Below are 27,855 nucleotides of genomic sequence, written 5' to 3' on the forward strand. Positions count from 1 at the left end.
GGGAGAGGGATGGGGACAAGGGTTTGCTGAGGTGGCTGCAGGAAGAGCACTCTGCTCACACCGGGGGGGGCTGTGGGGACCCTCCCTCGCTGGTGGGAGACCCTCACTAATCTCTCTGCAAAGCTTGTTGCAGACAGGAGGCACCAAGAGCTTAATTACAGGGACAACCCTGGTTCCTGGGAGCGGTCTGGGGAAGAGCCTGGTCTAGGCAGAGTCAAAAACATTATCCCCAATATCCCACCTGAGCCATCACTCTCAGCCTCCTCAGCTCCCATACACCCAGCTGTGCTGGGAATTTGGCTTTAGTCCCCCCATCCTTCCCCTCCTTTAACCTGTACCCAGCCCTGCTGCACATGGAGAGGGAGAAGAGAGAATCCTCCTCTTCCCAAGCCTTTGGGAACAACGTTCACAAATGCCTGAGCCAAAGGCAAAGGCAGCTGGAGGATTTCCCCCTAGCTTTGGAAAGGATGAGATGGACGCAAGTCGAATGACAACCAGAGTCTTTATTTATTCCAAGAGTCCCTTAGGATGGTTGCAGACATACAGACACACGTACATATTTACACTCTTACACACCTCACAGACTTTGAACCAATAAATTAAAACAAAAAGACGGCAGGGGATTTCTTTTTTTGTTGGTTTTTTTTTTTTTTTTCTCCTTTCCTTTCCTTTTTATGTCACGTAAGAAACAGCGACTTCTCGAGGCCAGGCTGGGGAACCAGCTGGAGAATGGCAAACAGGAGCCAACAGGGACACAAGCCCGGCCCAAGACACGCGGGGACAGCGGGTGTGCTGCCAGCAGGAGGACACGTCACACTCTGGCCTCGATGCACTCCAGTTGGACCATTTCATCCAGCCGGCAGCCCTCGGCTTGGGCACAGTGGCTCAGGTGGGCACTTGGGCTCTCGGCACCTCTAGCTTTGGGGGTCTGTGGGCAGCCTGCTGCAGTCTGAGAGTGGGGGGAGTCGCACTCGTCCGAGGTAATGTCCGGCACGTCGTCCGACTGGCTGTCGGAGCTCTCCAGGTCGCTCCGTATGCTCTCGGGCTGGGCCAGGGTGATGTCCCAGGTCTGGCTGGCAATGCAGTCCTTTTGCTCACAGCTTTGGTGTTTGCACGTCTGCTCCTGCTCACCGTCCTCTTCCTCCTCCTCCTCCTCCTCCTCCTCCTCTTCCTCATTCTCTGCCATTTGGGTGTGGACATGCAGAGAGTCCTCTGTGCTGCTGCCGCTGGCCAGCTGGTAGTGACTGGGTTTGGCTTCGATGTCCACCTGGATCTCCATGTTATTGCACTCCCTGCAGGAACAAGCACCCTGGCATTACTGGGAACGGTTACTGGGTTCAACCGGGCACCGCTGGGCACTGCACCAACTGAACTGGGAGGATCACACTTCCCAAACATGAGCCAGATGCTGCTCATCACCCCTTGGCATGAGAGGAACAACAACACTCGCTGCTCTTGAGTTCTCCCCACAGCAGCCAAGATCTGAGCCAGGAGCTGAACTGGGAAAGCTCCAGAGTCCCCAGGAGCTGCCAGGAACAGACCTTGAGGGTGCTGGGAGGCAGATCCCCTCCTCAGGCTCCACACCACACACGGAGGCTGCTCCCAAATTGTCCCCAGTCCTCCTCCTGTGCCAGCAAAAGGACTGATCCGCTTGCCAGCAGCAGAAGAGCAGCCTGGTGCAACTACAGTCATCCCACCGCCCACAGCAGTGCTCACAGAGCACAGATTTTTCCAGGACACCCACTACCAATGCTCTTCTCACCATTCCATGTCCTCCTACCTGTCCTGGGGGTTGTAGGAGCTGATGATGGAACCAGCCATGGCTCGAGTGCTGGCATTGTCACTGATCGCCCCCAAACTGACCGAGTCTTTGGGGAAAATCTCCTTCTGGACATCTGCCTGGACTTCCAGCCTGCAGGAAAGAGGAGGATTCCTTAGAAATGCCTTAGGCATCCCTGAGGAGCACTTATCAGTCCCTGTTCTTCACGGGAAAGCGAGAGGCCCTGTGTGCTGGCACAGCTCGGCATGACAGAGCTTAACCCCAATGGCCCCTCTCACATACAGCCTCATTTTTGGCTCCATTTAGGCAAATTCATTCTGTTTTCCATGACGAAGGTAAAGCAGTGTTTACCTCCATGACTCACACAGTTCCCGAGAAGGACTGATTTCCACGGATCTCGCGCAGAGCCATGATTGCATCCTGGCAGCCATATCAACACGTGTCTCTAATTACCCAGCAAACTGACTCACAGGCAGGTTTGGAGGGAAACTGCGGCGTAACCTCCTGACTTGGAAAGCAGTGGCACCGTTTGCACCGGAGAACAGGAAGCATCAAAGCCTCCAGGCTGGGATAAGAGGAGTGGAATAGCTCTAAGCAGGTCACGCAGGCATCTCTGCGCTATTCCAAATTAACCTGAAGCAGCAGCTCTGCAATTTTAGGGAGCTCAGTAGGGACTAAAACTCATCTTCTGTCCTCCTTGCCAGAATCAGCCAGGCACTGAGTCCAGAAGTAGCCTGTTCACAGAATCAGGGAATGGTTTGGGATGGAAGGGACCTTAAAGATTATCTAGTTCCAACCCCCTGCCATGAGCAGGGACACCTTCCACTAGACCCGGTTTCTCCAAGCCCTGTCCAGCCTGGCTTTGAACACTTCCAGGGATGGGGAGTCCACAATCTCTCTGGGCAGCCTGTGCCAGAGCCACACCACCCTGGGTCCCTGATCACCCTGGGTGATCTGCTGGGACTGGTTACTCTACGACAGACCAAGATGCAAAAGTCCTAGGACATAACTAGGTCGAAGCACAACCACTCACAGTCCTGGAGAGCTCCCCAGAATAAACCTGCCCAACCAACACAGCCCTTGGGACCCTCTGTGGTTTTCCCCAGCAATCCAATTTTACCTGCTGTACTTCCCCTTGCTCCCTGAGAGGACCCCCCCGCTCAGGGTGCCCCCGGAGAGGGCAGCAAAGCTGGCTGTCTCGCTGTAGTTGCCCTGCATGACACTGAGCCCGTCCGTGGGGCTGCCACTGGTGCTCAGGACGCTGGTCAGCCCCTCAATGCTGCTCTCACCAATGCTGGGGTTCTTCAGGGCCCTCCAGGCATCAGCCACTGCAGGGGAGGAGAGCACAGGGGTGGGAATCAGCAAGGGAAGTGATGTCTCATCCCAGGCAGCCTCCCAGCCTTGAGCAGAGCTGAGATTTTGCTTTGAGAGCAGCACACCTGACCACAGCAAGACTGAAGCAAACACCTGCTTCCAGCCAGGCCCAGGTGAAAACAGATGTTCAGATTTGGGAAACATCACGACCCCCGAGCATCTCATTACAACCCCTCCCCTTCCCCAGTCACCACGCTACCTGTGATGGGTCCATCATCTTCATCAAACTCGATTTTCACCCCCTTTCCATTGGCTGTGCTGACCCCACAGCCACCGCCCCGGCACAGCGAGATGGGCACGACGCCGTAGACGTAGGCCAGCATGATGGGGACCCCAATACCTGGAGGGGAGCACGGGCTGGGTTAAGAGGAGCTCAAGGTTGAGCTGTGTTGGGAAGACAGAAAGGATTTTTTTGGGGTAGAGACTCTCTCAGTTGTGTTTACGCTGCTTTTAAAAGGTTGTAGCTCAAAATTTCGCAGACAGACAGAGAAGGAGCCCTTTGTTGGTGCAGAATGGGGGAACCCCAAGAGCACTGAACCCCTGAGACACCCATGAGTGAGGGACAGCTGTGTGTGTCGAGGGACACCAGGATGGGCTGTGGCACAGGCAGCTGGTGCTCCAGACAAGCCCTGTGCTGGCTCCAGGCCACCTCGAGCACAGCAGGACGTGCAGCCTGGATGTGAGACAGAGGGTTGTGCCCAAAACCACACACAGCAGCACTCTGCAAACTGCCTTTGGCCACCCCCAGTGCACAGGGTTGGGCTACTCACTGGCCTTGGTGGCTACTGGCCCACCAGAAGGGACAGGGACTGAGCCCACTTACCAACACTGACAGCAGCGATGACTGGAGAGGCAATGACAGACAAGGTGACCCCTCCAGTGATGGCCAAGTTCCTCTTGTGCTTAGAGGTTTTCTTCCCCTCATACCTGCTGTGGATCTGATGGAAGGAGAAGCACCAGGTGAGAACAGCCTGGTGAGAACAGCCTGGCCATGAGCAAACACCCAGAGGACATCAGTATTTGATTTTACAGCCTTGCCAGCTGTGTGAGCCCTTAAAGAACCTCATCTCCTCGCAGATCTCCTCACAGACCAGACCTAGCAGGAGGGTCTGTGCTTAAGAAAAAGAAGCAGTTACAAGTAAAGTGCTGATGTGCCAATTCTTCCCTCCCAACATCTCTTTATCAGCACAGACACACACAGCAGCATCACACAGTTTGAGGCAGCAGGTCAGCACCAAAACACGAGTGGTTTGAGCATGGCAAGGTGTGATGCTCGGAGTCCAACCACTGTCCCACAAAGCCCAACATCACAGGATGGGCTCAAAAGGGACCAAGTTTCTCCTGGGGTGCTCCTGGGTTAAAGCAGTGGCACAAGAGCACTGCAAAATGCATTTGGGAGGACACGAGCCTGAAGGGCTATGAGGGCTTATCAGCCACCACCCTCCCTCTGCCCACACAAAGCCCAGGAGATAAGACAAGCTTTAGAAGAGACAACTGAATTTTGCTTCTGTTGCAAGATCCACCCTTCATATCAGCTCTAAATTTCTGGTTGGATGCCTCGAGCACAGGGAACGTCCCCAAACCCCTCTGCTCCCCACACTTACCTTCCTCCCCACGTACACAGGGATGCCAATGACCATGGCAGGAATGGCAATGCCAGCAATGAGGGAAATGCCCACAGGAGCCCCGATCAACGTGCCCAGCTGCCAGAGAATCTTCTTTTTACGACTCCATGGCTTTTTGCCCCAGAATGTACAGCCAGAGGGGCTTCGTGGGAGGGGAAAAAAAATGACATTAACACCACAGCAATTCCTAAATGTTCCCAAGAACCCCCAAGTCCAACTTCCACAAAAATAAAACCCAAAACTTAGGAAGCGTGTAGACAACACAAAAGAGGCTTCTGTCTTCTTTTCCCCCCATCAAGATTAATTTTTCATCAAGGTGATTATCAATCACATTACCAGATGTGTTTAACATCCAGTAGACCAAGAGCTCTCAAAAGAATAGTATCAGGAGCTTTTTTTTTTTTTGGTGTAGAAGAGCATGCCACCATAAAGTGGGAACAAAGTTCAGCTCTTTGGGTCAGAAAGAAGAAAATTAGAGAGACTGAGTGCAGAGGCAGGAGGGTGAAAGCCCAGCACACACAGCAAACCCCTCCGAACAGCCCCGGATGGGCATGTGCTGCCCCAGCAGCAGGAATCATAGAATCATAGAATTAGCTGGGTTGGAAGGGACCTCTGAGATCATCCAGTCCAACCCTTGATCCAACCCCACTGTGGTTCCCAGCCCATGGCACTGATGCCACATCCAGTCTTATCTTAAAAACCTCCAGGGATGGAGAATCCACCCCTTCCCTGGGCAGCCCATTCCAGTGGCTGAGCACCCTCTCTGGAAAGAAATTCTTCCTAATCTCCAACCCAACCCTCCCCTGGCACAGCTGAAGACCCAGCCCTCTTGTCTTGCTGATGGTTGCCTGGGAAAAGAGACCAACCCCCCCTGGCTCCCCCCTCCTGTCAGGGAGTTGCAGAGAGTGAGGAGGTCTCCCCTGAGCCTCCTCTTCTCCAGGCTGAACAGTCCCAGCTCCCTCAGCCTCTCCTCATAGGACTTGTGCTCCAGTCCCTTCCCCAGCCTTGTTGCTCTCTTCTGGACCTGCTCCAGCCCCTCAATGTCCTTCCTGAACTGAGGGGCCAGAACTGGACACAGCACTCCAGGGGTGGCCTCACCAGTGCTGAGTCCAGGGGAAGAATCACTTCCTTGGACCTGTTGGCCACACTGTTCCTGAGCCAGGCCAGGATGCCATTGGCCTTCTTGGCCACCTGGGCACACTGCTGGCTCATGTTCAGCCTCCTGTCAATCCAAACTCCCAGCTCCCTCTCTGCCTGGCTGCTCTCCAGCCACTCTCTCCCAGCCCGTAGCGCTGCACGGGGTACAGGCTGGGGAACCCGGGTGTGCTGCTCCCTCCTCCTCACCTGAGGTAATGCAGATCCGAGATCTCCTTCATGCAGAGCCAGCAGAACTCGCAGCCACACACGGCACACGTCATGTGGTTGCAGCTCCCGTCGTTCATCTTGATGATGTAGGCGCTGCAGCGCGGGCACGGCTTGATGTCGTCGGCTGCGGGGAGGAAGCACGGGAGGGATGGAGTTGGAACCTCTGCTGTGAGCATGAGGGAATCCACGAGGGGAACCTTGGCACGGGATGAAACCCCCTGGTTTTCTGTGCACGCAGAACACCTTTGCTGACCGCGGGTGAAGTGGGGGTGCTGTGTCTTTAGTTTATCTTCAGAGCGAGATGATAACATTGATGAGAGACCCCACCAGAGCCCGGGCAGCAGGGACTGAGAGCAATAGCCACTTTAAAAACTTATTCTAACCTTGAACAGAATGTACTCCAGGACATGCTTAAGTGCTGGGAACAAGTCATACCTGCCCTGTGCTAGCCAAGGCAACAGCATAAGAACGAGCCACGACTGAATTGCTCCACTGAGGTGATTCATGGGCCAAGAACAACAGAACAACTGGGAGAGCAGGCATTGGAAAAATACCAAACCCAGCCTTCTAGGGCAGCCAAAAGGGAACTGGGGTCTGCAGCAGAGGCTGCCCAGGCCCCAGTTTGCTGCTGGCAGAGTGGGATAAGGGTCTTTCATCTCTTCCTTAATTCAGGAGTCATCTGATCGTGGTTATGCAATGGCTGTGCTGTGGTTCAGGGCTTTGCTGGCCCCTGCGACGCTCAGCAAGATGAAATCCAGCTGCTGAGACCAGCTCACACCTTATTAATCACCACACTGGATCCAGCAGAACAGGGTGAGGAAAAACCACTGTCTCAAAAACCTCCCTTTCCATGGCTAAGTGCCCTTCCTGGCAGGGATCTCTTTAACAGGGTGAAAAATCTCAGAAACTGGTTTGGTTTTTTTTTTTTTTTTACTGGCTGGTTTGTACCAGAGACTGTGGGAGTCTCTGCTGTCCATTATCAGGGCTCTCTAACTGGGACATGTTGAACCTCAACATACCACTAAGCCACCTCTGAACCACCCACGACAGCTCCACGCTAAGTGAATTAACATTTAAACTCCTGACATAGAAGGAAAAACAGGGTGTTTTGTTTGGGGGCAGGGCAGGGCTTTACAAAATGGCCTCACTGCCCACTTCCAGAGTCAATACAGTTATTTTTAAGGAACACAAACTCAGCAGACACAGCAGCTCCTACCAGGCAGTGTAGGAGTCTGTGGGTTGGCATTTTTTTTGGTACCTGACATTACTAACACCTAACAGTGCACAGAGCAAGGCTCCCCACACTCAGCTGGGCATGAATGCTGCTCTTCATGACCACAGCAGGCAAATTTGAAGCTGCAAGGGTAAAAAGTGACTATTTGTTCAGGGTTTAGATCAGCAAAAAGCGAGAACATCCAAGATCAAAGGAGCCACAAGCAGAGCTGGGGCGGATGAGGGGAGCTGCTGTCACACAGAAGGACCCAAAGCACATCATCACCTACTGATCTGTTCAGTGCTCTTGGAGGAGCCCAGACACATCCTAACACACAGGAGAAGGGGAAATGAGTCTGAGTTTCACAGCTGCTCTCACAGTGGCAGCTGTAGACCCTCAGCTGTGCCACGCAGGGCACTAACACCCCACTGCTTGGAGGGGAGGGGGGTTTACACAGAGGTGGCTCTTCCTCAGCTTCACACACGCAGCTGCAGCACTGAGTAACCAAAACAAAATAAATCAGTGGTGTGATTCTTGGGGCTGTCCTGTGCAGGGCAAGGAGTTGGGATTCAATGACCTTAGTGGGTCCCTCCCAGCTGAGGATACCCTATGGAAAACACGTGAATCCATACCCGGCCCGGATTCCTGTCCGTAGCTGAGGCCCGACGTGTGCTTGGTCCGTACCCGCAGGGTCTGTGCCCGCTGCTGGCGGGCCATGTCGCAGGTTTGGTTGGGGTGCCATATCTGTTTGCAGTGGTAGCAGAACTCTGTCTGGCAGCCGTCCCTCTCGCAGGTCAGCTTGGGGCAGCTGGCACAGCCGTAGGCAATAACCGCGTAACTGCAGGGGGAACACGCCGGGGGCATTAGTGAAAGGCAAAGTTATCAAGCCAGAGCCCAGTGATCCTTTGATTCAGGGTGCCCAGGCTGTGGCTGCCTGAGCTGCTCTGCTCAGAGCAGCTGGTTGAAGAGCTGCTACCAAGACAGGCGTGCCTGGTACCCCCGGAGCCCGCGGCAGGTCACCCAGAGCCCCCAGTCCGCCCACCCCACCTCTCCCACCTCATTTCTGATCACTGGTACAGCAGCCTCCACGCCAGACACATTCCTGCTCTCTCCAGCCCTGTGGCTCGCACTGCAGGGCCTGAAATTAAGCAGTGCTAATTGGGTTACTCGGGGCAGAGGCCTTTCACACAGCCAGCCTGTGACACGGAGTTCTCTCCTCAGTAACTGCTGGCAGCTCCCACGGGCAATTCACACAGACAAGATCTGTGCACGGTGTGCCCAGCTAACTCCTTGCTCCTTCTGCCAACTCAGGCTCCTAGGACAGGCTCAGGCTGCTCTTTCCAGGCACACACACACCCCCCAGTTCCTTAGGACAGGTATATGGGTGGATGCTCTGTGGTCTGGAGGAGTCTAGGAAAGCTGAGGTTATCCTGGGCACTTCTATTAACTGAATGATTCTAAAAAACTGCAATAACAGGGGATTCCAGTGTAGCTATGCCAAGAAGCAAGTTCCTGTTGATCTCCACAGAACTTTCTTTTCCAGAGAGTGCTGAAGAACAACACCCTGCCTCTGGAATAAGCCAAAATTTGAGTAAAACCAACCGAGAGTGCAAGACAGAGAGGCCAGGTTCAACCAGCTCACTTCTGATAGTAGTGTGACACTTCCAGGAGGAAGTGTCCTGTGTACACAAAAGTCTAAGCAGCATCAGCAAGCACTGCTAGAGAAATCTGACTAACACAGTCACTGAGGATGAGGCTGTTTCCACTGGCAGGGGCTGACATGAGCAATTCCAGAAGTTCCTTCCCAGCTCTGCGACACCCTTATGGCAAAAGGGTACTTTTGTTGCTCGTCCTCGGTATTTTTGTTGGTGGTCAGAGGGAATAATTCCTATTTAAGGCTTTATATTTAGAGCTCGTGTAGCTCAAGTTGTATTGCCTCTTCTCAGAGGCAGCGGCGTGAGAACCGCTGAATGTGTCATACCACAATGATTCACATTCCGTGGGAGTTTGAGCAACTTCATCCTGCCAGGCTACGACAGAATCGCCAAAGAAACAACATCTCGGGGCCAGGAGGCACGACTGCAGGGCCTACGTGTGCAGCAACACACCTGCACCTGAGCCCAGTGCTGGAGGAGAGACAGGAAAACCTCATCCCTGGAAGTGGCCAGGGCTTGGAGCAACCTGCTCTAGTGCAAGGTGTCCCTGTCCATGGCATGGGGTGGGATAAGATGATCTTTAAGGTCCCTTTCAACCCAAACCATTCTGTATCGCCCAGGGGTTTGGGAGGGACAAACTCAACCCCTGTGCATCTTGGCTAAGGAGTATCCCACTGAACATCCTCACCCTGCCACTATGCTACAGCCAAAGATCTTGGCAAAACAAAAAGGAAAAGCTTCATCTACCCAGCTGTGTTGTGACACTGCTATTTCAAACCATAACTAGGCTAGGAGAGCTCAGTGTAATATATTAAGCAACCCCATACTCCAAATTAACTCCTCACTCAAAACGCTGGGTTTTTTTAAACACTCGAGAAATTAAAATCATCATCATTTATATTTTATTGCTAGAGTTGAAATGACAAATATCATGAACAAGCCCACAGCTGCGGGGAGACAAGCTACACAACTGTCTGTTGGGAAAAGAAATAACACAGCTCCAAGTCAAGGTCAACTAGAAAGTGGTTTTTGAAGGGCTATGCCTGGGAATAGTTATGGCACTGGATGGCCAGTGCATTCCCCTCTTTCCCTGACCTCTGACACATCGCTGACTTAAACAGGCCCAATCCCAGCAGATGAGAAGGGAAACTGAGTTTTCCCCACAGAGGGTCTCCCTGAGACCCCAGGAATCACACAGCTCTGCTTCCAGCCCACGCCTTGGACGGCCACGAGTTGCCTCCCTCCCTCCTCCTGCTCATTCACAGAGCTCAGCCTACACAGCTCCGTTCCTCTAAAGGTCCTGTTATTCTCCCAAGCTTTTGGGAAGGATGCAGTGTGACAAACACTAGACAGCGATACCACCTGACTGTAGCAAGGGGAAAAACCGAAGCCGCAAAACACAGAAAATGATTTGTTTTGCGATTGATGGCGCATCAATTGACCGGGGTTTCCATGGCAACATGCACCGGTGTTGTGTTGGTCCTCCTCCTCCTCCCCTTCCCGCAGCACAGCCAGGCTCTTCCATTTAAAGAGGAATTTAAAGAAAAGACTGTGGCGTGCGAGGAAGGCGCTGGACGCTGCGTGTCACACGCCCAGGGTCGTGTCTGCCATCGCCCCGCAGCCCCCTGATGCCACCACCTTGGTGGGGGTGACACCCAGGGCCAAGCATGGCCATACCCCAGCCCTACACACCTTGGCAGGGGTGACACCCAGTGCCAGCCACGGCCGTGCCCCCGGCCCTAAACTCCCGCTCTGGCTCTGTACTCCAGCACTACTACAGCAGGGAAAGCCCACTGTAAATAATTCATACCCTGATTTTACATAAGCACAGCCACACAAGCTCTGCTGGGAAGAATGAATAGGGTGATTAATTCTTCTCCCCGCCGGAGGGCTGATTCCAACAGCCTTTGTGTGAGCGCCACAGACACACCAGCAGTGCTGGTCCACGAGGCTGCCTGGTCTCCAACAGCCCCAGGGTCGCTTCTTGCTGCTCTGGGCAGCTGGGAGGAGGATGCTGTGCGTGTCACCTGGCTCACCCTGCTCACTGACTAACCAGGGAGGAGGCTTTTGCTCGCAGAAAGAGCCGCCTGTGACACCAGTCTGCCCAAAACCCCTCAAAGCAACGGCTGGGTTGCCGTGACAGAGGCAACGCCCTCCGGGCCGTGCTGGAGCTGGCTCCTTCCACCCAGCCAGCCTGGGTGACGTCGGCTGTTTGTACACCTTATCCTGAGCACAGATAATATCACAGCAGTCAAGGAGCTGAGATTCGGCGAGCAGGAACCGGATTTTCTCTAGCTGGTTAACAGCAGGGGCATTCCCTCTGTGGCAGCACAACCAGCTCTTGTCTCTCTGATCTTATCCCCAGTGCTGGTGAAATATCAAGATCTCACACTCGATTTGGCTCCAGAAAGGAGCAAAGCTGTTGTTTGCCTTTAATTTCACCCTTTGAAGGAACAAGCCCTTATACAGGATGCTCAGAGGCCGTGAAATGGGTAACCTGAGCCAGGTTCACTGATTTGCATAGGATGCCTATTACAATGCTTTGATTAAATCTTCACAACCCTCCCACCACCTTTTCCATTCTGACTACTAGGTCAGACTTTCCTTTCATGTCCTCGCTACTCAGAATTGCCATCCAGGCTGAATTCTATCTAAACTTCACAGCACTTCTCTTAAGTTTCCCAAACAAAGCCCTTTTCCAGGCAGCTTTGGCTTACGCTCAAACAGAAACCAACAGAGTTCGTTGGAAGGAAAATGGAAGAGAAAATGAAAGCAACACACTCATAACTACACAGTCATCACAGTTGGCTGGGCTGACTTCTGGACAGACAGACATTTCCTCACTTAGGCAATGGATAGTGAGTCAACATCACTCCTCTCTGCCATGTATTCAACGTCCTCACTGGGAAATAGTGACTGTTTACAGTTCCTTCTTCCCCACCGTGAGGGCTGCAGCGTGTCCCCATGCACTGTCCCCATGGCTCACAGCGAAACACGCAGCTGGGAAACTCCACACTTCCCATTTGTGCAGAAAAAAAGGCTTCTGTTAAATTAGGGAAACGATGGCTCAGCTAAAACCCCCTTCAAATCCTGTCACTCGTGCCCGATCTGCCTGTATTTCCACAATCCCCAAGGTCAAATCCCGGTGCCCTAGAGAGGTAACAGGGATAGATGGAGTGTCATTTTGGTACCCAAGGCCCATCAGCTGTCCTGAACAGACTGCTGACAAGCAAAGAACGTCTGCACTGAGGGCTCTTTGTGGGACTCAGTAGAACAGAAGTGTGTACGGGCAGCAGCACCCCACTGGCTGATCCTCCCTTTGCTGTCCTGGGAGCCAGGTGGGGACAGGCAGCATTTCAGCAGGACGGCAGGTCCCAGGGCCATCCCATCTGGGATGCCATCCCCAAGACTTGCTGGGGAAAGGCAGCATCCCGCTGGTGCAGTGGGATCGCCCAGTTGTCCCAGGACGTGTTGGGGACAGGCAGCACCCCTCCAGGGCGGGGAGTCTCCTTTCCCCAAGACGTCCCAGTATGGATGGATGGGGCACCACCCTACGGGACAGCAGATTTTCCCATCCCCACGCTCTACCAGGATGGACAGGACAACACCCTACAGGGACAGTGGGTCCTCAGTCTGTCCCAGGACAGAGGAAGCAGCATCCTACGGGGACAGCAGATTCCTCCTCCCAGGACAGAGGAAGCAGCATCCTACGGGGACAGCAGATCCCTCCTCCCCACGCTGTCCCAGGGCAAAGGGATGGGGCAGCATCCTACGGGCACCGCAGGTCCCCCCTCCCCAAGCTGTCCCAGCACGGAGGGGCAGCACCCACCGCACCGCCATCCCGCGTGCCCCCCGCACTCACCCGCAGTCGGGGGCCGGGCACCAGCGGCAGTCGGGGTCGGCGGCGAGGCATCGGCGCAGCATGAACTCCTCGTACTTGGCGACGAGGTGCGGGGAGTCGTGCAGGAGGCGGCGGATGTCGGCGGGGTTGAGGCGCTCGCTGCACTCGGGGCAGCAGATGTTGACGCGGGACTCGGTGATCTCGATGCGCAGGTACTGCCGCAGGCAGGCCCCGCACGACCGGTGCGGGCACGACAGCAGGCGCGGGGCGTTCTCCGCCGGCTGCCGCACCAGGCACAGCGGGCACTCCAGCTCCTCCTCGCCCTCCGGGACCACCGGCGCCTCCTCGGGGGGCGGCGGCGGCGGCGGCGGCGGCGGCGGGGCCGGCGGGGCGGCGGGGGCCGGCGGAGGGGCGGCGGGGGGCGGCTCGGCCTTGGCGCGGCGGCGGCCGCCCGCGGCAGAGGCGGCGGCGGCGGAGAAGACGCTCTGGAAGGAGAGGCGGCGGCGGCGGCCGGGCTTGGGGCACTTGGCGGCGGCCGAGTGGATGGAGGAGGAGCGCGGCGATTCGGAGTCCCGCTCGGAGCCCATGGCGGCGGCGGTAGTGATCACTCGGAGGGGTCCGGGGTGGCGGCTGCAGGTCGGTCCCGGGGCTCCGAGCGCCGAGTCCCGCCGGGCGCTGCCTCGGCCGCGCTGTAACGAGAGCGGCGCCGGGGCCGGGTGAGCGCGGCCCGGCCCCGCCCCGCCTTGTCCCGCCCCGCGCCGGGCGCGGCCGCCGCCATTTCGGTTGTGGGCAGCGCCCCCGGGCAGCCCCGGAGGGACCGTGCCTGTTTCTGTCCCTGTGCCTGTGCCCGTCCCTGTACATGTGCCCGTCCCTGTACATGTGCCCGTCCCTGTACCTGTGCCCGTCCCGCCGCTGCGGTGCCATGAGTGGCTCTGAAGCGTCTCAGCGGGGTAGAGCCGATCGCCGCTCTGCCCTTCGGCTCCCCTCAGCGCCCCCGGCCCCCCTTAGTGCCATTGCTGCCCTCAGCACGCCACTCTCCTCAGCAGCCCGGTTCCCCTCAGCTCCCCGTCTCGCCTCAACACCCCATGTTCCTTCAGCTCCCCATGTCCCTTCAGCTCCCCATGTCTCCTCAGCTCCCTATCTCTCCTCAACACTCCATCTCCCTTCAGCTCCCCACGTCCCTTCAGCTCCCTATCTCCCTTCAGCTCCCCATCTGCCTTTAACACCATGGCTCCGCTCAGGGCCCCTATCTCCCCTCAGTGCCAGTGCTCCTCTCAGCACCCGACTTTCCTCGGCACCTCAGTTCCCCTCAGCACCCCCAGCTCCCCTCAAAACCCCATTTCCCTTCAGTTCTCCATCTCCCCTCAGCGCTCCTGACTCCCCTCAGCGCCCCATCTCCCCTCAGCGCCCTGGGTCCTTCTCAACACCCGGCCCCCCTCAGTCCCTGGCTCCCCTTACACTTGAAAGTACACAGAAATGTGTATTCCACATTTCGCAACACCCTCAGCGGTTCCCTCAGTGTCCCATCTCCAGTTTGGACAACACCCTCAGGCACATGGTGGGACTCTTGTAGGGCCAGGAGTTGGACTGGATAATCCTGATGGGTCCCTTCCAACTCAGGATATTCTATGATTCTATGACTCTCCCTTCAGCTCCCCATCTCCCCTCAGCACCATGGCCCCCCCTCAACCCCTTGCTCCCCTCAAAATCCTTCCCTTAGCACTGCCATGACTGCAGCGCTTGCCCAGAGCATCTCTGCCCACCCCAGGGTGCCCGTTCCAGCCTTCTGGTCTCATCTAGGGCCTGGCTGGGTTGTGCAGAAAAAAAGGTTTCTGTTAAAAATCCCTGGGGCAGCTTGCTTTTTAACATGTGTCTTGTTGGAGACGGGGGTCTATAACCTCAGGAGCCCCCTCTAAATCCACTCGCCCCACTGGAGCACCTTGTCCCTCTCTGTGTGTCCCTCCTTCATAACGTCTGTGAAGATCATGTGGAGATTTACTCACCCGGGGAACTCCTCCCCGAGGAGTGCTGGGTTCAGAGGCACTGAAACTACAACCCACATTCCTACTGCAGTCATGCAGAAAGTTAAAAGCCTCCGCTTCCTTCCAGGGTTCCCCCGTGCCCACAGGGGTCTGCCAGCCTCGACTCCCATCCAAAGGCTGAGGAGCTAACGGGAAGGACACTGCTTATTATGCAGGGGAGGCGAAGCAGAAAGATCTGCTGTGTCTACGAGGAGCCTGTTAAATCAGCACAGAAGGGGCTGCCTTCCCTTAGACTGTCAGCTCTGGCTGGACAGACTGTGGTTATTCATGTGACAAGTGTGGCTCCATCACTGTCTCTCCCAGCTATCGCTATTCCCCAAATCATTTCTCTCAGGAAAGCCTGTTTGCATTGTTATTACCAGGATCCTTCCCGGCTGCCGAGAGCCCTTGTTGGTGCCTCTGACATGGGAGCAAGGAACCAAACCCGGGCTGACAGTTGGAAGCACCTGGATTTCAAGGCTCGTGCTGCCTGATTGCTGTAGGCAAAGACCCTGTGTCTGTCTGCACAGCAGGGATAATGTTGACACTTCCCTGTCTGGCACAGAGGGAGTAAATCACCTGCATAAGAGCACAAATGAAGCTTCCTCCTCACCTAAATACCCTACAGCAATCATGCTTTTCCCTGTGCTTTTCCACATTAATTCTGTGCCTGCCATACACCCTCACTTACTGCTTATCCCAAGATGTCTGCTGCACCCAAGTCTTTCCCTGGAGATGACATTCCCCAGACATTTGCCAGCTCATCTGCTGTGCTCCGGCATTCCTGCCATAGTACACGTGGCTTTGGACCAGCTGGAAGTTTTGGGCCACACTTAGGATTGGCCTCAAAGTGGTAAATTCCTGCCTGGGATCAAAAACCCTGTTAATTAGCAAGGTAATTTGGCAAGGGAGCCAAACAGCTCTGCTCCAAGAGAATCTGGGATGCTACAAGGGCGTCTGTGGAGCACATTGTCCCTGAGCAGTGAGTTGCTGAGCTCTGGTCCCTGGCAGGTCGTGGGCAGGCATGAAGATGCTTTAGCATCTCCCTGACACTTGTTTTGTGGAGCTCCCAGAGGGAAAGGACCCCTCTCCCCATTTCACTGTTGGGAAAGGAGGGCCAGAGGAAGAAAGGAGAGATGTTATATTGGTGTAAAACAAGATTATATTGAAATTAACTGTTCCTGTCTGAGACAAGCTGGGTATGAGGCATTTTTAAAGGGCTGTCGCTGCCCATCTGTAGCAGAGACTGTCTCGCTTTGATGATTTCACTAGAAAAATCACACTCTTGACCGAAATAGAGAAACCTGAACAAGACTTGTGTGTGGGACGGATCTCCCAGACAGCGCTCTGCCAGCTCAGCCCTACGTCCTCTGCAGCGCAAGAGCACAGACTGTAACTAATTGTGGGAAGGTTTCAGCTCAAAAGCTAATGTGAGACAGGCCTGAATTACCAGTAGTGCAGACACAGAGAGACAGAGAGCAAAACCATCTGGAGTTCCTGGGAAAAGCATCGGCTTTGCAACGTGCTGATGGGGCAGAAATGACTCTTCATTGCCTTATATGAGGAAAATCATGATACAAACAGGGCTGGGGGAGGCCAGGGTAAATCCAAGTGACTTCAGAGCCATCTTCCCTCCTCCCAAGCTGCTCAGACCTCTTGCCAGTCTTTATATGTTTGAGGGAATTCAGTGCTTTTATGGAGCTCAGAGACACAGAATTCCAACTGTCCGGACCCTGCCGTGGTCCAGACATACCAGCTATTTAAAAATAAGTTCTCTGTGGCCAAGGTGTTTCTCCGTGGTGAGTTTTGATAGCCCTTGCCAAGAGCAGAGGCTCCTGCTCAGCAAGTTCCTGACTAGCAGTTTGAACCCGGTAGTTTGTTTTGATTCAAACTGGGGGGGGAAAAAAACCAACAACCCAGCCAGGAACTGGGGCTGGGAAGCCAGGAAGGAGAGGGCAGGGAAACAAGCTGCCAGGGAGGAGAGGAAAGAGGCTGATTGGAAAGTCGCCGGATTGGGAGTGAGATCAGATCAGCCCCTCCCCGGGGCTGCAAGGAAACAGTCACCGGTCTGACTGTTTAACGCAGGGATATTTGAAAAGATAAACCAAAAACAAACAAAAGAAAAAAAAATATAGGAAGGGGGGAATTCAAATGCTGCAGCGAATCATTCCACAAATCCCAGCTCCAACAGGCAAATTTGCTTCTGCTTATGCTGGCAGAAAGCTGGAAGACTGCTGACTTCCGACCCCGCTGCTTAAATCAGGGCAGGATTTGGCACAGGCGACTTTTAAAGCTGCCTTAAAATGCCATATCTCCCAGGAAGGCTTCCAGGGAAAAGGCTTTCTCCAGGCACTGGTTGGAGCCACCCCACACCGCCCAGTGCCATTCCCACCCTGGATGGAGCCACTGGGGGAGGCTAAGCTGGGCTGAACCTGCTTTTGGGAGGCACAGGGCCTCTTTCCAGAGAAACACCGTGGCCACCCACACCCAAAACCCCCCTGCAAAGCAAGTGTCAGCTCTGCCGCTGTCGAGGAGGAAGAGTCTCTGGTGATGTAATGAAAATTCCCCTTGGTAATTCAGAGAGTGAAAGCAGAGGGTGCCTGCTGGGAAGGGATTGTGAAACTCAGACTGGGAGTATTTGCATGGAGGAACTGGGGGTGTGCCTGGCCGGGAATATCGCTGTGGTGGGACACTGGCAGGAGGCCCCAGATAAAACAGAAACTCCAGCTCCTACCACATCCCCTTTGCCCACCCCCTGCCTTTCCTGATTACTCGACTATCACAGGTGTGGTAAATACCTGTTGCTCTGATCCCTGGCCTGCAGGACACAGAGGGGTGTTGAAACAGCTATTTCAAGGCACACAAAGATTCAATCTGCCTGAAACCTCCGGGTCATTCAGGCACAGACGTGTGAAACCCTCCCCAGCACAGACTGTTTTCTCTAGAATTCTGTGGGTGTCCTCGGGGTTTCTTCCACTTTTCACAGGCAGGGATGGGAGGGGTTACTCACGGTGCACAGGCTGTGTTGTAAAGCAGATAGAGTTTAGAGGAAATCCAGCTCGTGTCGCTGCTCTCTGAAATAGCCACAGACACGAGGAAATGAGGGAAGGAGGGGAACAGCTTTACAGCAGGAATTCTTCCTTGTTTTCGGACAGGGGCACTCGGGAATGACTCAGCTCTGGTTTCTCTGGGCAGGCTGAGACCTTTGGCCCTGCTAGGGTGGGACAACCGGGGTTGTTAAAGGGATGCAGGCACATCAGGATTCCCCAGTGCCAAAATGCAGATGGCAGTTTCAAGGGTCTCTGTGCTGAGAACCCACCACAAGGCACAGCCAGGTACGTGCTGTGACACCTGAGAGGTGCTGTACTCACAGCATTTAGGGGAGGGTGACAGGGACAGACAGATCCAAGTAGCACAGAGGTATTTTAAACCTCTCAGAAGCTCAGGGTAGGGTCTCTTCCCAGCTTCCTGCCCTGAAGAGTCGTGCCAGAAGCATGTGGCCTTCCTTACTCCTCTTTTTGGGGTCCCAGCTCTGCTGTGTGCAGAGCAGGGATGTCAGTCTTGCTGTGTCCAAGGGATTCAGCAAAGGTTAACCCTGAAAGCGTTGAGCTCTGTGGCGAGGGACACTGTGCATTCACGGGGAGCAGCTGTGGATGCACAAACTGAAGCTCATTGGGGTCATTTTCTGCCAGGGCCCCAGGGAAGCACTGTGTTGTAATGACATGCACTGGGATCGTTTGTCAGATGGAGATGTCATTAATGGCCCTCATGGCTCTCCAGGGAGGACACCAGTGGCTGGGGAGGGCTCTCCCAGTGCGCACATTGCTGGGTCTATCTGGTTAGTCCATGTTCTGTTTGCTTCTTGTGGTCCCCTGAGATGTGTTCAGGGAAGGAAGAGATGATTCTCCTTGACTCCCCTTTTCTCTGTTGGACATAACAAAGACTGACATTCTTTTAAACGGAGAGGAAAAGGCAGGAGATGGGAGCCTTGGGATCAGAAATGCGAGGCTCTTCCAAGAGGATTCTCTCTGGTTTAGTCTGTGGTTACACCTCCCCTCCCCTCCATCTCCCCATCCCACTCTGCTCCCTCCTAACACCCACACGCACAGCAATCTTCCCCTCCCTGCTGTGACTTTCTGGGGAAGATGCTGTCATGTGAAATCCTGGGAGAGAGTTAGCACATGGAGCTCTCTGAGAGCGTCGTCCCTTGCAGAGCAGGCCTGCAGACGGGGGAACGCTGCGCTCCCCGTCCTCGAAATCCTGAGCGCTCTCATGGAGGGGGGAGCGGGGAAGCATCTTGTAAGCTTGGGAGCTGCCTACACACATGGCAAGGCTTGTCAGTGGCTGATAAAAGAGGTGGGAGGTGGGGAGATTTTGAGGGGGAAGAATGTGGAGCCTCTCATGCCCACATAGCTCCCCATCCTGTCTCCTCCAGGGCTCCAGCAGCCAGGACGGTCATGGGCCTGACCCCATCAGTGACACACATGCATTGAGAAGAGACCCCAATTAGGGACTCAGATAACTACTGTCTGCTTCAGCAATGACGTAAAGGTGTAGGAAGCATTAAGCAATTACTTATAATAGTAATAATCTGACATGCTTTTTCCCTCTACAAAAGAAGCATTTCCTTTTGTAATGAAAGCACAGGCTGTTCTGAGTTCTTTGTACACCTGCGCACTCGCAGCTTTGGGGATGGAAGGGACAATGATCCCCACTCTCGAGTCACTCTTACCAGTGACCTGCTACCCATAATGATGGGGGATTTATAACTGAGAAGGTTTAGCACAGTGGGGTGCTGCCATGAGAAAAGGGCTGGGCTGGTCCCTACGGTACCAGGGAGCAGCCAGACTCCCTCCTCACCAGAGTTGTTAAACAGACAATTATGTGTTTGGTGTTGGCATAAACACAGGCTAATTAGTCACTGGAGGAAACGCCAGTGCCTGTGATGGCTGGCTGTGGGAGAAGGTGGTGGTGGCAAACACCTGTGGCAGCAGAAGGCACCTGCCTGTCCTGGGCACACTGTGATGGGTGGTGGTGGCCAAGCACACAGGAGGGATCCAGGTGCCACCAGCAAGAGGAGATGGCATGGCAGGGCAGGAATCCAGCACTGGCTCTGGAGTATCTCCCTGATGGCAGCTGTTTTTTGGGGTGCTCAGCATCTTGCAGGACATGAGCAAACCTGGCCATAGCAGAGGCAGCAAGAAGTGAGGTGAAATCTTCAGGAGGACCATTCATGGAGGGCTAAGGAAGAGTTTGTTCTGCCCTTCAGAAAGCAGATGCAGAAGCCAGAGCTCTGCAAGGAGAACAGAGTGAGGCACTGGCCTGATTTCCAGGAAAGGAGAACAGTGTGTCACAGAGAAGGCATTGAAAAGACCTGAGGCTTCTGCCTCAGCTTTCTGACTTACTCCTGCAGACACGTGGGTGTTTGGGAGTTCAAAAGGCTGGACTGGAGGCTGTCCTGCAGCTGGCAGAGGACAGGAAGTTGTGGGCTTCTCCAGAGCTGCTGGAGCACAGACCACAGTGTTCCTGTCTCTGCTGGAGATCCCTGCTCGGCTCAGCATCTCTCCCTACAGCGCTGGCCTTTGTGGCAGGAGTGTGGGAATCTGAGCTGGACGGGAAGACTCAGTACAGGGCACTAGGCACAACTGCCCAGACTCCCCAAAAGACACTGGCAGCCCTTCAGCAGCACCTCAAAACCTCACAGGATCTCTGACATCCTCTCCAGCCGCTGCATCCCACAGCACAGGTAGGGCTGGGCACACCACACGTTTCCTCCAGCCGACCCACCCATTTCCTATTTTCTGCAGACATGACAACTAGTGAGTTAATCCTGCAGGCCATAAACTAAGCTGTATTAGCAGACACCATCTGTCCTTTTTCATTTGCTGATGCACGACCTATTTTGCTGTGTGGTGGAGCAGGCGCTGCAGTTTCGGGGCTTGCATGTTGCAGTGTCCCTGTTGCCAGGGTATAATCCACTGCTCGCAGTGACCTGCTAAGGGGAGAAAGCTCCAGTGAACTGAGCACCAGTGGGACCTGCTGTCGTGGGCAGGTGGTGGCTGAAGCCTGTCCCTGTGGCTGCTTGGCCTCAGAGGAGGTTTGAGCTTCAATCCCACAAAGCACCAGTTGGCACCTGGGAAGGGAAAGGTCTCAGCAGAACTTCCAAGGACAAGAGCACGACTGCCCTCAGGAGGGTCTTGCCTTGCCAGAAGCTCCATCAGCAATGGCCACCACTGTGAAATAACACCCTCTTGGAGCCACCACTCAACTTTCAAAGCCCTGGGGCTGGGGACACAGAAAACAAAATAAAAGTGAAAGGGGCTGTTCACTTTGGCAGGGGAAGAGACACATCCACACTCCCTCACTTGCCAGGAGGTCAGGGAGAGACCTGAATTGTTCAGGTCTCTTCAGGATCATCTGTGAGAACAGGGGCCCTGCTGTCTCCTCCTGAGGACACACATGTGGTACTTCTTTCCCTGAGGAACAACCCTTCACTTTGTCTCAGAGGCAAAGTTTCCAAAACACGACAACCTCGGCACCTCCAGAAGTGCTGTAACACAGAGATCATTCTCATACCAAAATGGGGTTCGTGGGAACAGGCTGTGAGGTGAGCTCAGCACTCCAGCCACACTGCTCTGGCCTGGGGTAATTCCCGTGTTTTACAGAACTGAGCACTGGCAGTCACACCAGGACAGGGAAAGAGAGGAGGAGAATTCTTTCCTTATCCCTCTGAGGGGATCTGGTCATGTCTTGGAGCAGTCTGGTGACCCTTGCCTGGGTACAGAAGTACAGACATTGTGAAAGGTCATAAAACCATCAGGATTTTTCCAAGCCAGTTATCATTATGTGACTTAACCAAGTCCTGAGGCAATTCCAAAGGTTAGTGCCTCGCTGCAAAAAGCCTCCTGAATTTACCAGCTTTTAATTTAACTCGGCATGGGTGGCAGAATTTTCCCTTGAATTCTGAAACAAAGAACCAGGAAATTCTGTTGTTTGCTGCAAGGAATCAGGGAGGGAGCTGAGCACAGGGACTGGGTAACAACACACTCATCTGTTACTCAGGCTGCACTGGGTGGTCCCTGCTCGCTGACCTCTGCCTGGGCTCCCAAAATCAGCCGGGGAATTTTCAGCTTCCTGTCTCACTGCACAAAAGCGGAAGAGAGAGTGGAAGGGATTATTCAGACTGACCTTGGCCTTAGCCAGACCACTTCTTTCTGAGTTAGCTCAGTTGCAGCATTTGGGCTTTCTGAGGAACTCTCAAGTTGCTGGGTAGGATGTGGCCCAAATGCACCCACTTCTGTGCTGTCAGTGTCCTCTGAGTAGCCACTGCTGGCTGGAGTCATTCCCTTTTCCTGCTAGTCCTGCTCTTTTATCTTAGAAAGTGGCTTAAGCTCTGAACCTTGGGGTTTCTTACACTGCTGCAGCTGAAATCAGTGGTTACTCCTGCACATTCTCACCGCCTACAGAGATGGTTGACCCCTCTGTTAAGCTCTGTGCCCACAGCTTCCAGGAGCAACAAGCCCTGCTGTCTCCTTCCTGCCTCCACTGAGCTTTGCCCAGTGTTCCCTCTTTGTGGACACTCACTTGGCCTCTGTGTCAGATGTGACAAGATACAATGACTTTCCACAACTTGCCCTGATGTTCCTACTGCTCTCCTGCAAGGTGTAATCTGCATCTTGCACTGGGAAGGGGATAGCTGGTGACAGGATCTCTGTGCTAGGAACAGACTGACAGTTTGGGGTGTAAATCCCCACAGCAGGACTGGTCCCAGCGCTTCTTCTTTCTTTCTTTGTGCTTTGGGAAGAGAACAGACTCAAGAATTATACTGATCTAAGTCCAAGAACAAACATTCCTCCTTCACAGGCCACAGCCTCTCCTGTGTCATGTGAGGAAGAGAAGCGGGGAAGGGCAGTGCTTTGCCAAGACTAGAATGTACCCAAATCTGTGAATACTGTCAGGAGCTGGGAAGAGGAAGAAAGAGCCCAAGTGGTCAGCCCTGGAAAGGGCAGTTCCTGCCGAGAACTGGCTGGGGAACATTTTCCTAACCAGCAACAGCTGTCAAAAGGGGAAAGAAGAGTGATTGTGGACCCTGCCAGCAGCACCTCTCATCTGCAGCTGGGATGGGAGAGCAGACAGCTCCCAGCACAGCCCTCTGGCCCCGCAGCAAGGAAAACGTGTGTCATTTTCCAGAGGGCTGAGCCAGCACTAACCAGGTGGGAAATTTTGAACATGTGCTTGATCAGGGTTCCCTTGTCTCAGCTGAGATCTTTCCCCAGCCCGACCCTTGGCTGCTGATTCAGTCCAGGGTTGCTCCCCCCCTGTGCTCTGCTCTCTCTGCAGCAGAACAAGGTGGGCAAAGGGAGAGGGGAGCTGTGGTTTTGTGTGTCCTTCTTTCCCAGGCCATCATGAAAAGGCAAATGGGTTTTGTTCTGCTGGGGTTTGCTGCTGACCCACTCCTTCCTTCCCCCAGCCTGATGTCATAACCACAAACCCATTCTCTCTGACTTCTCTTCAAGCAGAGCCCACCTTTACCACAGCCAGGAAATTCCTCTTCTCCCTCCCTCCTCTCTCTCACCCCTTCACCACCATGAGAAACCCTCTTCCCTCTCTGAGGCTTGTCATATGTGGGTTGCCTCAGCCAGTGTTTGAGCAAATTACCCCCTGTGCTGCCTGAGGCTGGGCTGTGCACAGCAGAAAATTGAGTAGGAGGTTTCTGGGGCGATCACTGTGCACTGAGACCTCAAATGCTTCTCTGAAATCAGGCCCAGCTGCTGCTCCAGAGCATCCTTCCAACAGAGAGGCAGAAGCTATGACCGCCTCTCATCTGTCCAGCCTGGCCATCTCTGATCCAGGCTGCCATCCCAGTTCCCCCAAGCACCAGGAAAATCCAGTGCCTGACTCTGAAACAGCAGTAGCTGCCAAGAACCTTCCAGCTGCCTCTGAGTTCCAGGATCCCTCCCCATCTCAGCCCTGCAGTCTCTCAGGGGGAACTTGTCAGCAAACCCAGCCCTATTTAACCAAAGCAGAGGCAGCCTGGCTCTACATGGCCTCCCTCTGCCTTTCCCTGTTCCCTTGGCATCATTAATTCTTGGGGAAAAGCCTCACAGGGCAGCGCTGACTCCTGCACGTCCCCCCGTACGTGCAGCTCAGCCGCAGCAGCATGCTGGGGTTCACGTAGCTCTGGGTCCTGCTCCAGCTATTCCCACCCACTTTCCATGGATCCCCTGCAGGATTCACAGCCCAGCACCCAGGGGTGCTGCCTGTCCCCCAGACCAGTGCTCTCAGCATGGGATGAGCAGCAAAACTGCAGCTGGAAAAGCTGGCAGTGGACATGGAGCAGAGCCCTGTCCCCGGGCTGAGGACCAAGAATGCCTCTTTCCCATCAGACACGCCAAGGCTTTGAGCTCTGCCAAACCCCAGTGTTTGTTCCTGCGTTTGGCAAGCGAGGGATGGCAACAAAAGCATGTGCGAGGCAGAAGGAGTTCAGTGAAGGAGGGAAGTGGGTTTCTCTTGGGTCTCGGTGACCTTTTCTGGTTTGGAAAGAACAGAGATGTGCAGAGATGCTCACAATGCACAGCAAGGCGGTTTCCACTGCCCCAGCAGCAGAACAAACCCCGTGGCCTCCTTCAATCATAGGAAACTGGAGCCCAGAGCCACAGCCCAGCCTTTGGCTGCTGGGATGGAACCACTGGAAATCCAGCTCCAGGGAGTCGGTGCCTTTGCCTGTTTGCAAGGAAAATTTATGTGCAGCCATGGAGCCTTTCTATGGGCACCTTGTCTTCCAGCCCTGTTCTCTGGGATACAGCTCCTGCTGCGTGATGGGAACAGTTTTTCTTCGTCTGGCAGTGGCTGAGCCAAGTTCTCTTGGAGCCCATGGACTGGGAGTTATGTCAGCAATGCCCTTGGCCACGAGGATCCCATTGACTCTCCTCACCTCCCTCCTTAGGGAAACAGGCACAGAGAAGGAGCTGTTGGAGCAGAGCCAAGAGAAGGGCTGAGACTGAATAGTCCAATAAATCCAGCAATTTCTCCATGTGCTTCCAGCCCTTCTTGCTTAACCTCAGAGAGAAAAAGTGACACTGGCAGAAGGAAAGAAAAGGAGTGGGGCTCTGTGCAGGTAGGTCAGGAATGCACCTAAATCCTCCCAGAGCTGAGAGCCAGGGGCAGGTTTATAGCAAAGATAGAAGAGCTGATTTGGAAAGCTGATTTGGCCAAAGGGATAATGTTTCTGTTGGGAACCAGAGAGCTATTGATTACTCAAGTAACCTCAGCTATTAAACAAACAGCTACCTCAGCAGAGAGAAATTTCAGCCTGGGTTTAGGGAGAGGATCGAGGGGACTCCAGGGCGGCCCAAGAGGAAGTTGGAATGTGTGTTCCCACTCTCCTTGACTCACTGGTGCCCCACCTGCTCCCACTGGTACCAGATAAGGAGTGAAAACAAACACAAGGTAGGCGCCTGTGAGTGTCCCTGCCACGGGAAGGGGAAAACATTCACTGCAGCGGAGTCATGGCCAAGATGGACTATGGAATAGGAAGGATTAAAATGTCTCACAGCACCTGGCTCAGCTCCCAGGGCCTTCTCTGGACACTGGCACAAGGGCAGCTCCTCCCAGCGCTCCAGGTCTCTGCAGAGGCTCAAAGCTCCAAAGCTCTTTTCCCAGGAGGGAGCACAAGTTCCCATTTATTGTATTTCATTATTATTGTGTGTCTGGCAGTGACAGCCTGTGATAGGGACCGAATGCACAGGTAACAGCACGGCTGTGGAACGGGGTCACATGAAGGCACTGGGAGCATGTCAGAGCCTCAGCTGCTGCAGCTGATGTGCAGATGCCAGACTATGTAATATTCACATGATCATCCCTTTTGCAGTGTAGGCAAGTGTGGGGGAAAGCAAGGAGAGCCAGCTGAGCCGCGGAGAAAGTCAAGGACTGGGAGGGTTGACTTGGACTTCCTGCTTGTGGGAGGTTCTGGTGCCATTCCCCCATTAAATTTTGAATAACCTTGAAAAAAAAATCAAGTTGAAACACGACTTTGAGAGCAGTCCCGCTGCCGGTCGTGCAGAACCGCAACCTCGGGGACTGAAACTGCAGCCCAGCAGCGCTGACTCCTCCCTGCACCCTCCCCAACCTGGCCCTGGGAGCCTGGCTCCAGGTCCTGGGAGCCTGGTTCCAGCATCTGGCTCCAGGTCCTGGGAGCCTGGTTCCAGCGAGGTCCCTCTCGGAATGCCGGGGAGGCCCATCCCAGGCTGGCTCCCTCCCAGCACAGCTGCCCCGTGTGGTGCTGAGGGCTGGCACAGAGCTGCTGACGGGTCCTCTCCTCCCTGCCTGCCCATGCCAGAGGCCCAGAACACAGCTGGCCACGCGGCCCTGGGGGTGACAGCACTGCCTGGCACCCTCCACGCGTGGGGCTCCGACCCCTTGCTCCCACAGAAGCCCCTCAGAGCAGCACAGGCTGCTGCTGTTTCCAGTTTCCATGTCACAAGCAGCACTGTGGCCACCTGAGCCACTCCCAAGTGCTCCCTCGTAGACCCAGCATCTGTGCCTTCGTGGGCAAGGATCGTGCATCACACAGCAGTTGCTTCCCTAATTACAGCCTATTTATGCTCGTTACTGCAACTGTGCTCTCTCACATACTCTCCAGCACTCCTGGCTGCATTTCTCCATGGCCCCACCGCTGCCCCCAGCCCTTCAAATGACTCCAAAAATGTGTTATTTCAACAGACTTGTTGGCACATGAGCAGTGGCCTCTCCCTGTTCTTGGATTTCAAACAGGGTTTCTACTTTGTGCCTCTTCCATCTCCACCCCAGTACTGGTTTCTGACAGCCACAGGGGTTACCAACACTGGGCTTTTGACCCTAAATGTACTTTCCTCGGTCAGATACACACCAAGGATCCTAACAGGCCAAAATCAGGTTAGCACAGATGAGTGGGTGCCAACAAACTCACTTTCTAGTTTGCTAGTGCTGCGTGTAGGCGTAGAGTCCCTACATCGCGTGGAATCGGAGCTGTGAACCCACCAGTTTTTCAAGCATTAAGGAACCCTTGGATTAGGAAGAAAGATGAAATTCCCCCCCCCGGGGAGGGGGGTAGGCACTGCTGAGCTGCTGCAGGGCACAGAGGTGACCGTCACCCTTGCTCCCTCTGCAAGCAGATCGGATCCTGTTATGCAACCGCTGTGCTAAAAGGCAACACGATGCCCAGAGAGGTCTCAAGGACTTCGTTATTTTGCCTTCCAGGTCTGCAGATCCCCAGGATCCACATCCAGAGAGCTCCTGGCAGTGGTCATGCCCCTGGCTGCCTTCCCCAGAACTCTTGCTTGCTGCACAGGAAGGGTAAGTGCTGAGGCTGCTGGGGATGTGCAGCATCTCCATGTGCAGAGTTTAGGATTCTCACCCCAGCTGTGCTTCTGGAATCGGTCCCAGTGCTCCAGCTCTGCTTACAGCCTCCTCTAAGATAGATGTAGCTCAAGGGACAAGGTCTCCAAACTTCTGATTCATTTCATCAATGATTTGTGCTCTAATCCCTAGGAAGAACTCTGCTCCCCTTTCCTAGAGAGGGACCAGGGCTGCTCTCCAGTCCCTTCAGCCTGTTCTGGAGGCACAGGTACTCCTGGCTCTTCCCAGCACGGTGCCAGTGACACACATACTGGTATCCTGGAGGGGAAGCATTTGCACCAGTTTCTGCACCAGCCAGCCAGGCTCTGACCTGGTCCCGCTGTCCAAGAGCCAAGCCCTGCTGTGCCAGGCTGTTCGGGCATTGGATAACGTTCCTGCTTCGCAGGAGCCATCCCGCAGCACATCACCCAGCACTCGTGGAGCCCACCCTGACCCGCTGCCCCCGAGCATCTCTTACCTGTCCCCGGAGCCCACTCCCTGTGCAGCGCTCTCCCCTCCGCAGTCTCCCCGCTCTCCCTTTCCCACTCCCCTTCCCTCTGCACCACCTCCCTGCGTGATGTCAGCGCAGCCCGGCCCCCGCAGCCT

At 54.6% G+C, this 27,855-nt stretch overlaps 1 protein-coding gene across 2 annotated transcripts; it reads right to left on the minus strand.

Moving 5' to 3' along the window:
- Positions 1–483: 483 nt before the first annotated feature.
- Positions 484–27,806, minus strand: RNF19B (ring finger protein 19B). 2 transcript variants are annotated; one of them, XM_051807356.1, is made up of 10 exons: positions 27,728–27,806; positions 12,875–13,542; positions 7,990–8,195; positions 6,124–6,268; positions 4,759–4,921; positions 3,978–4,092; positions 3,354–3,494; positions 2,901–3,108; positions 1,781–1,912; positions 484–1,292 (listed from the first exon to the last, which is right to left on the minus strand). In XM_051807356.1, the coding sequence occupies exons 2-10, from the start codon at positions 13,438–13,440 to the stop codon at positions 812–814; spliced, it is 2,157 nt and encodes a 718-aa protein (XP_051663316.1). In that variant the 5' UTR covers positions 13,441–13,542; positions 27,728–27,806; the 3' UTR covers positions 484–811. The 2 variants fall into 2 exon arrangements, with proteins under 2 accessions (XP_051663316.1, XP_051663315.1); XM_051807355.1 differs by lacking the exon at positions 27,728–27,806 and having other exon boundaries at positions 12,875–13,649.
- Positions 27,807–27,855: the final 49 nt, after the last annotated feature.

This window comes from Manacus candei, unplaced genomic scaffold (genome assembly GCF_025592945.1).
Source record: "Manacus candei isolate 608988 ecotype Guabito, Panama unplaced genomic scaffold, ASM2559294v1 h1tg000070l, whole genome shotgun sequence".
In the NCBI taxonomy this organism is placed as follows: domain Eukaryota; kingdom Metazoa; phylum Chordata; class Aves; order Passeriformes; family Pipridae; genus Manacus; species Manacus candei.

Excerpts from the sequence above, each read along its gene's own strand:
- RNF19B (XM_051807356.1), bottom strand. The coding sequence starts at position 13,440 with ATGGGCTCCGAGCGGGACTCCGAATCGCCGCGCTCCTCCTCCATCCAC. Across the intron at positions 6,269-7,989 it reads CGGACAGGAATCCGGGCCGG|CCGACGACATCAAGCCGTGC; the intron begins GTATGGATTCAC and ends TCCTCCCCGCAG. Across the intron at positions 4,922-6,123 it reads TCGGATCTGCATTACCTCAG|CCCCTCTGGCTGTACATTCT; the intron begins GTGAGGAGGAGG and ends CCTCCCACGAAG.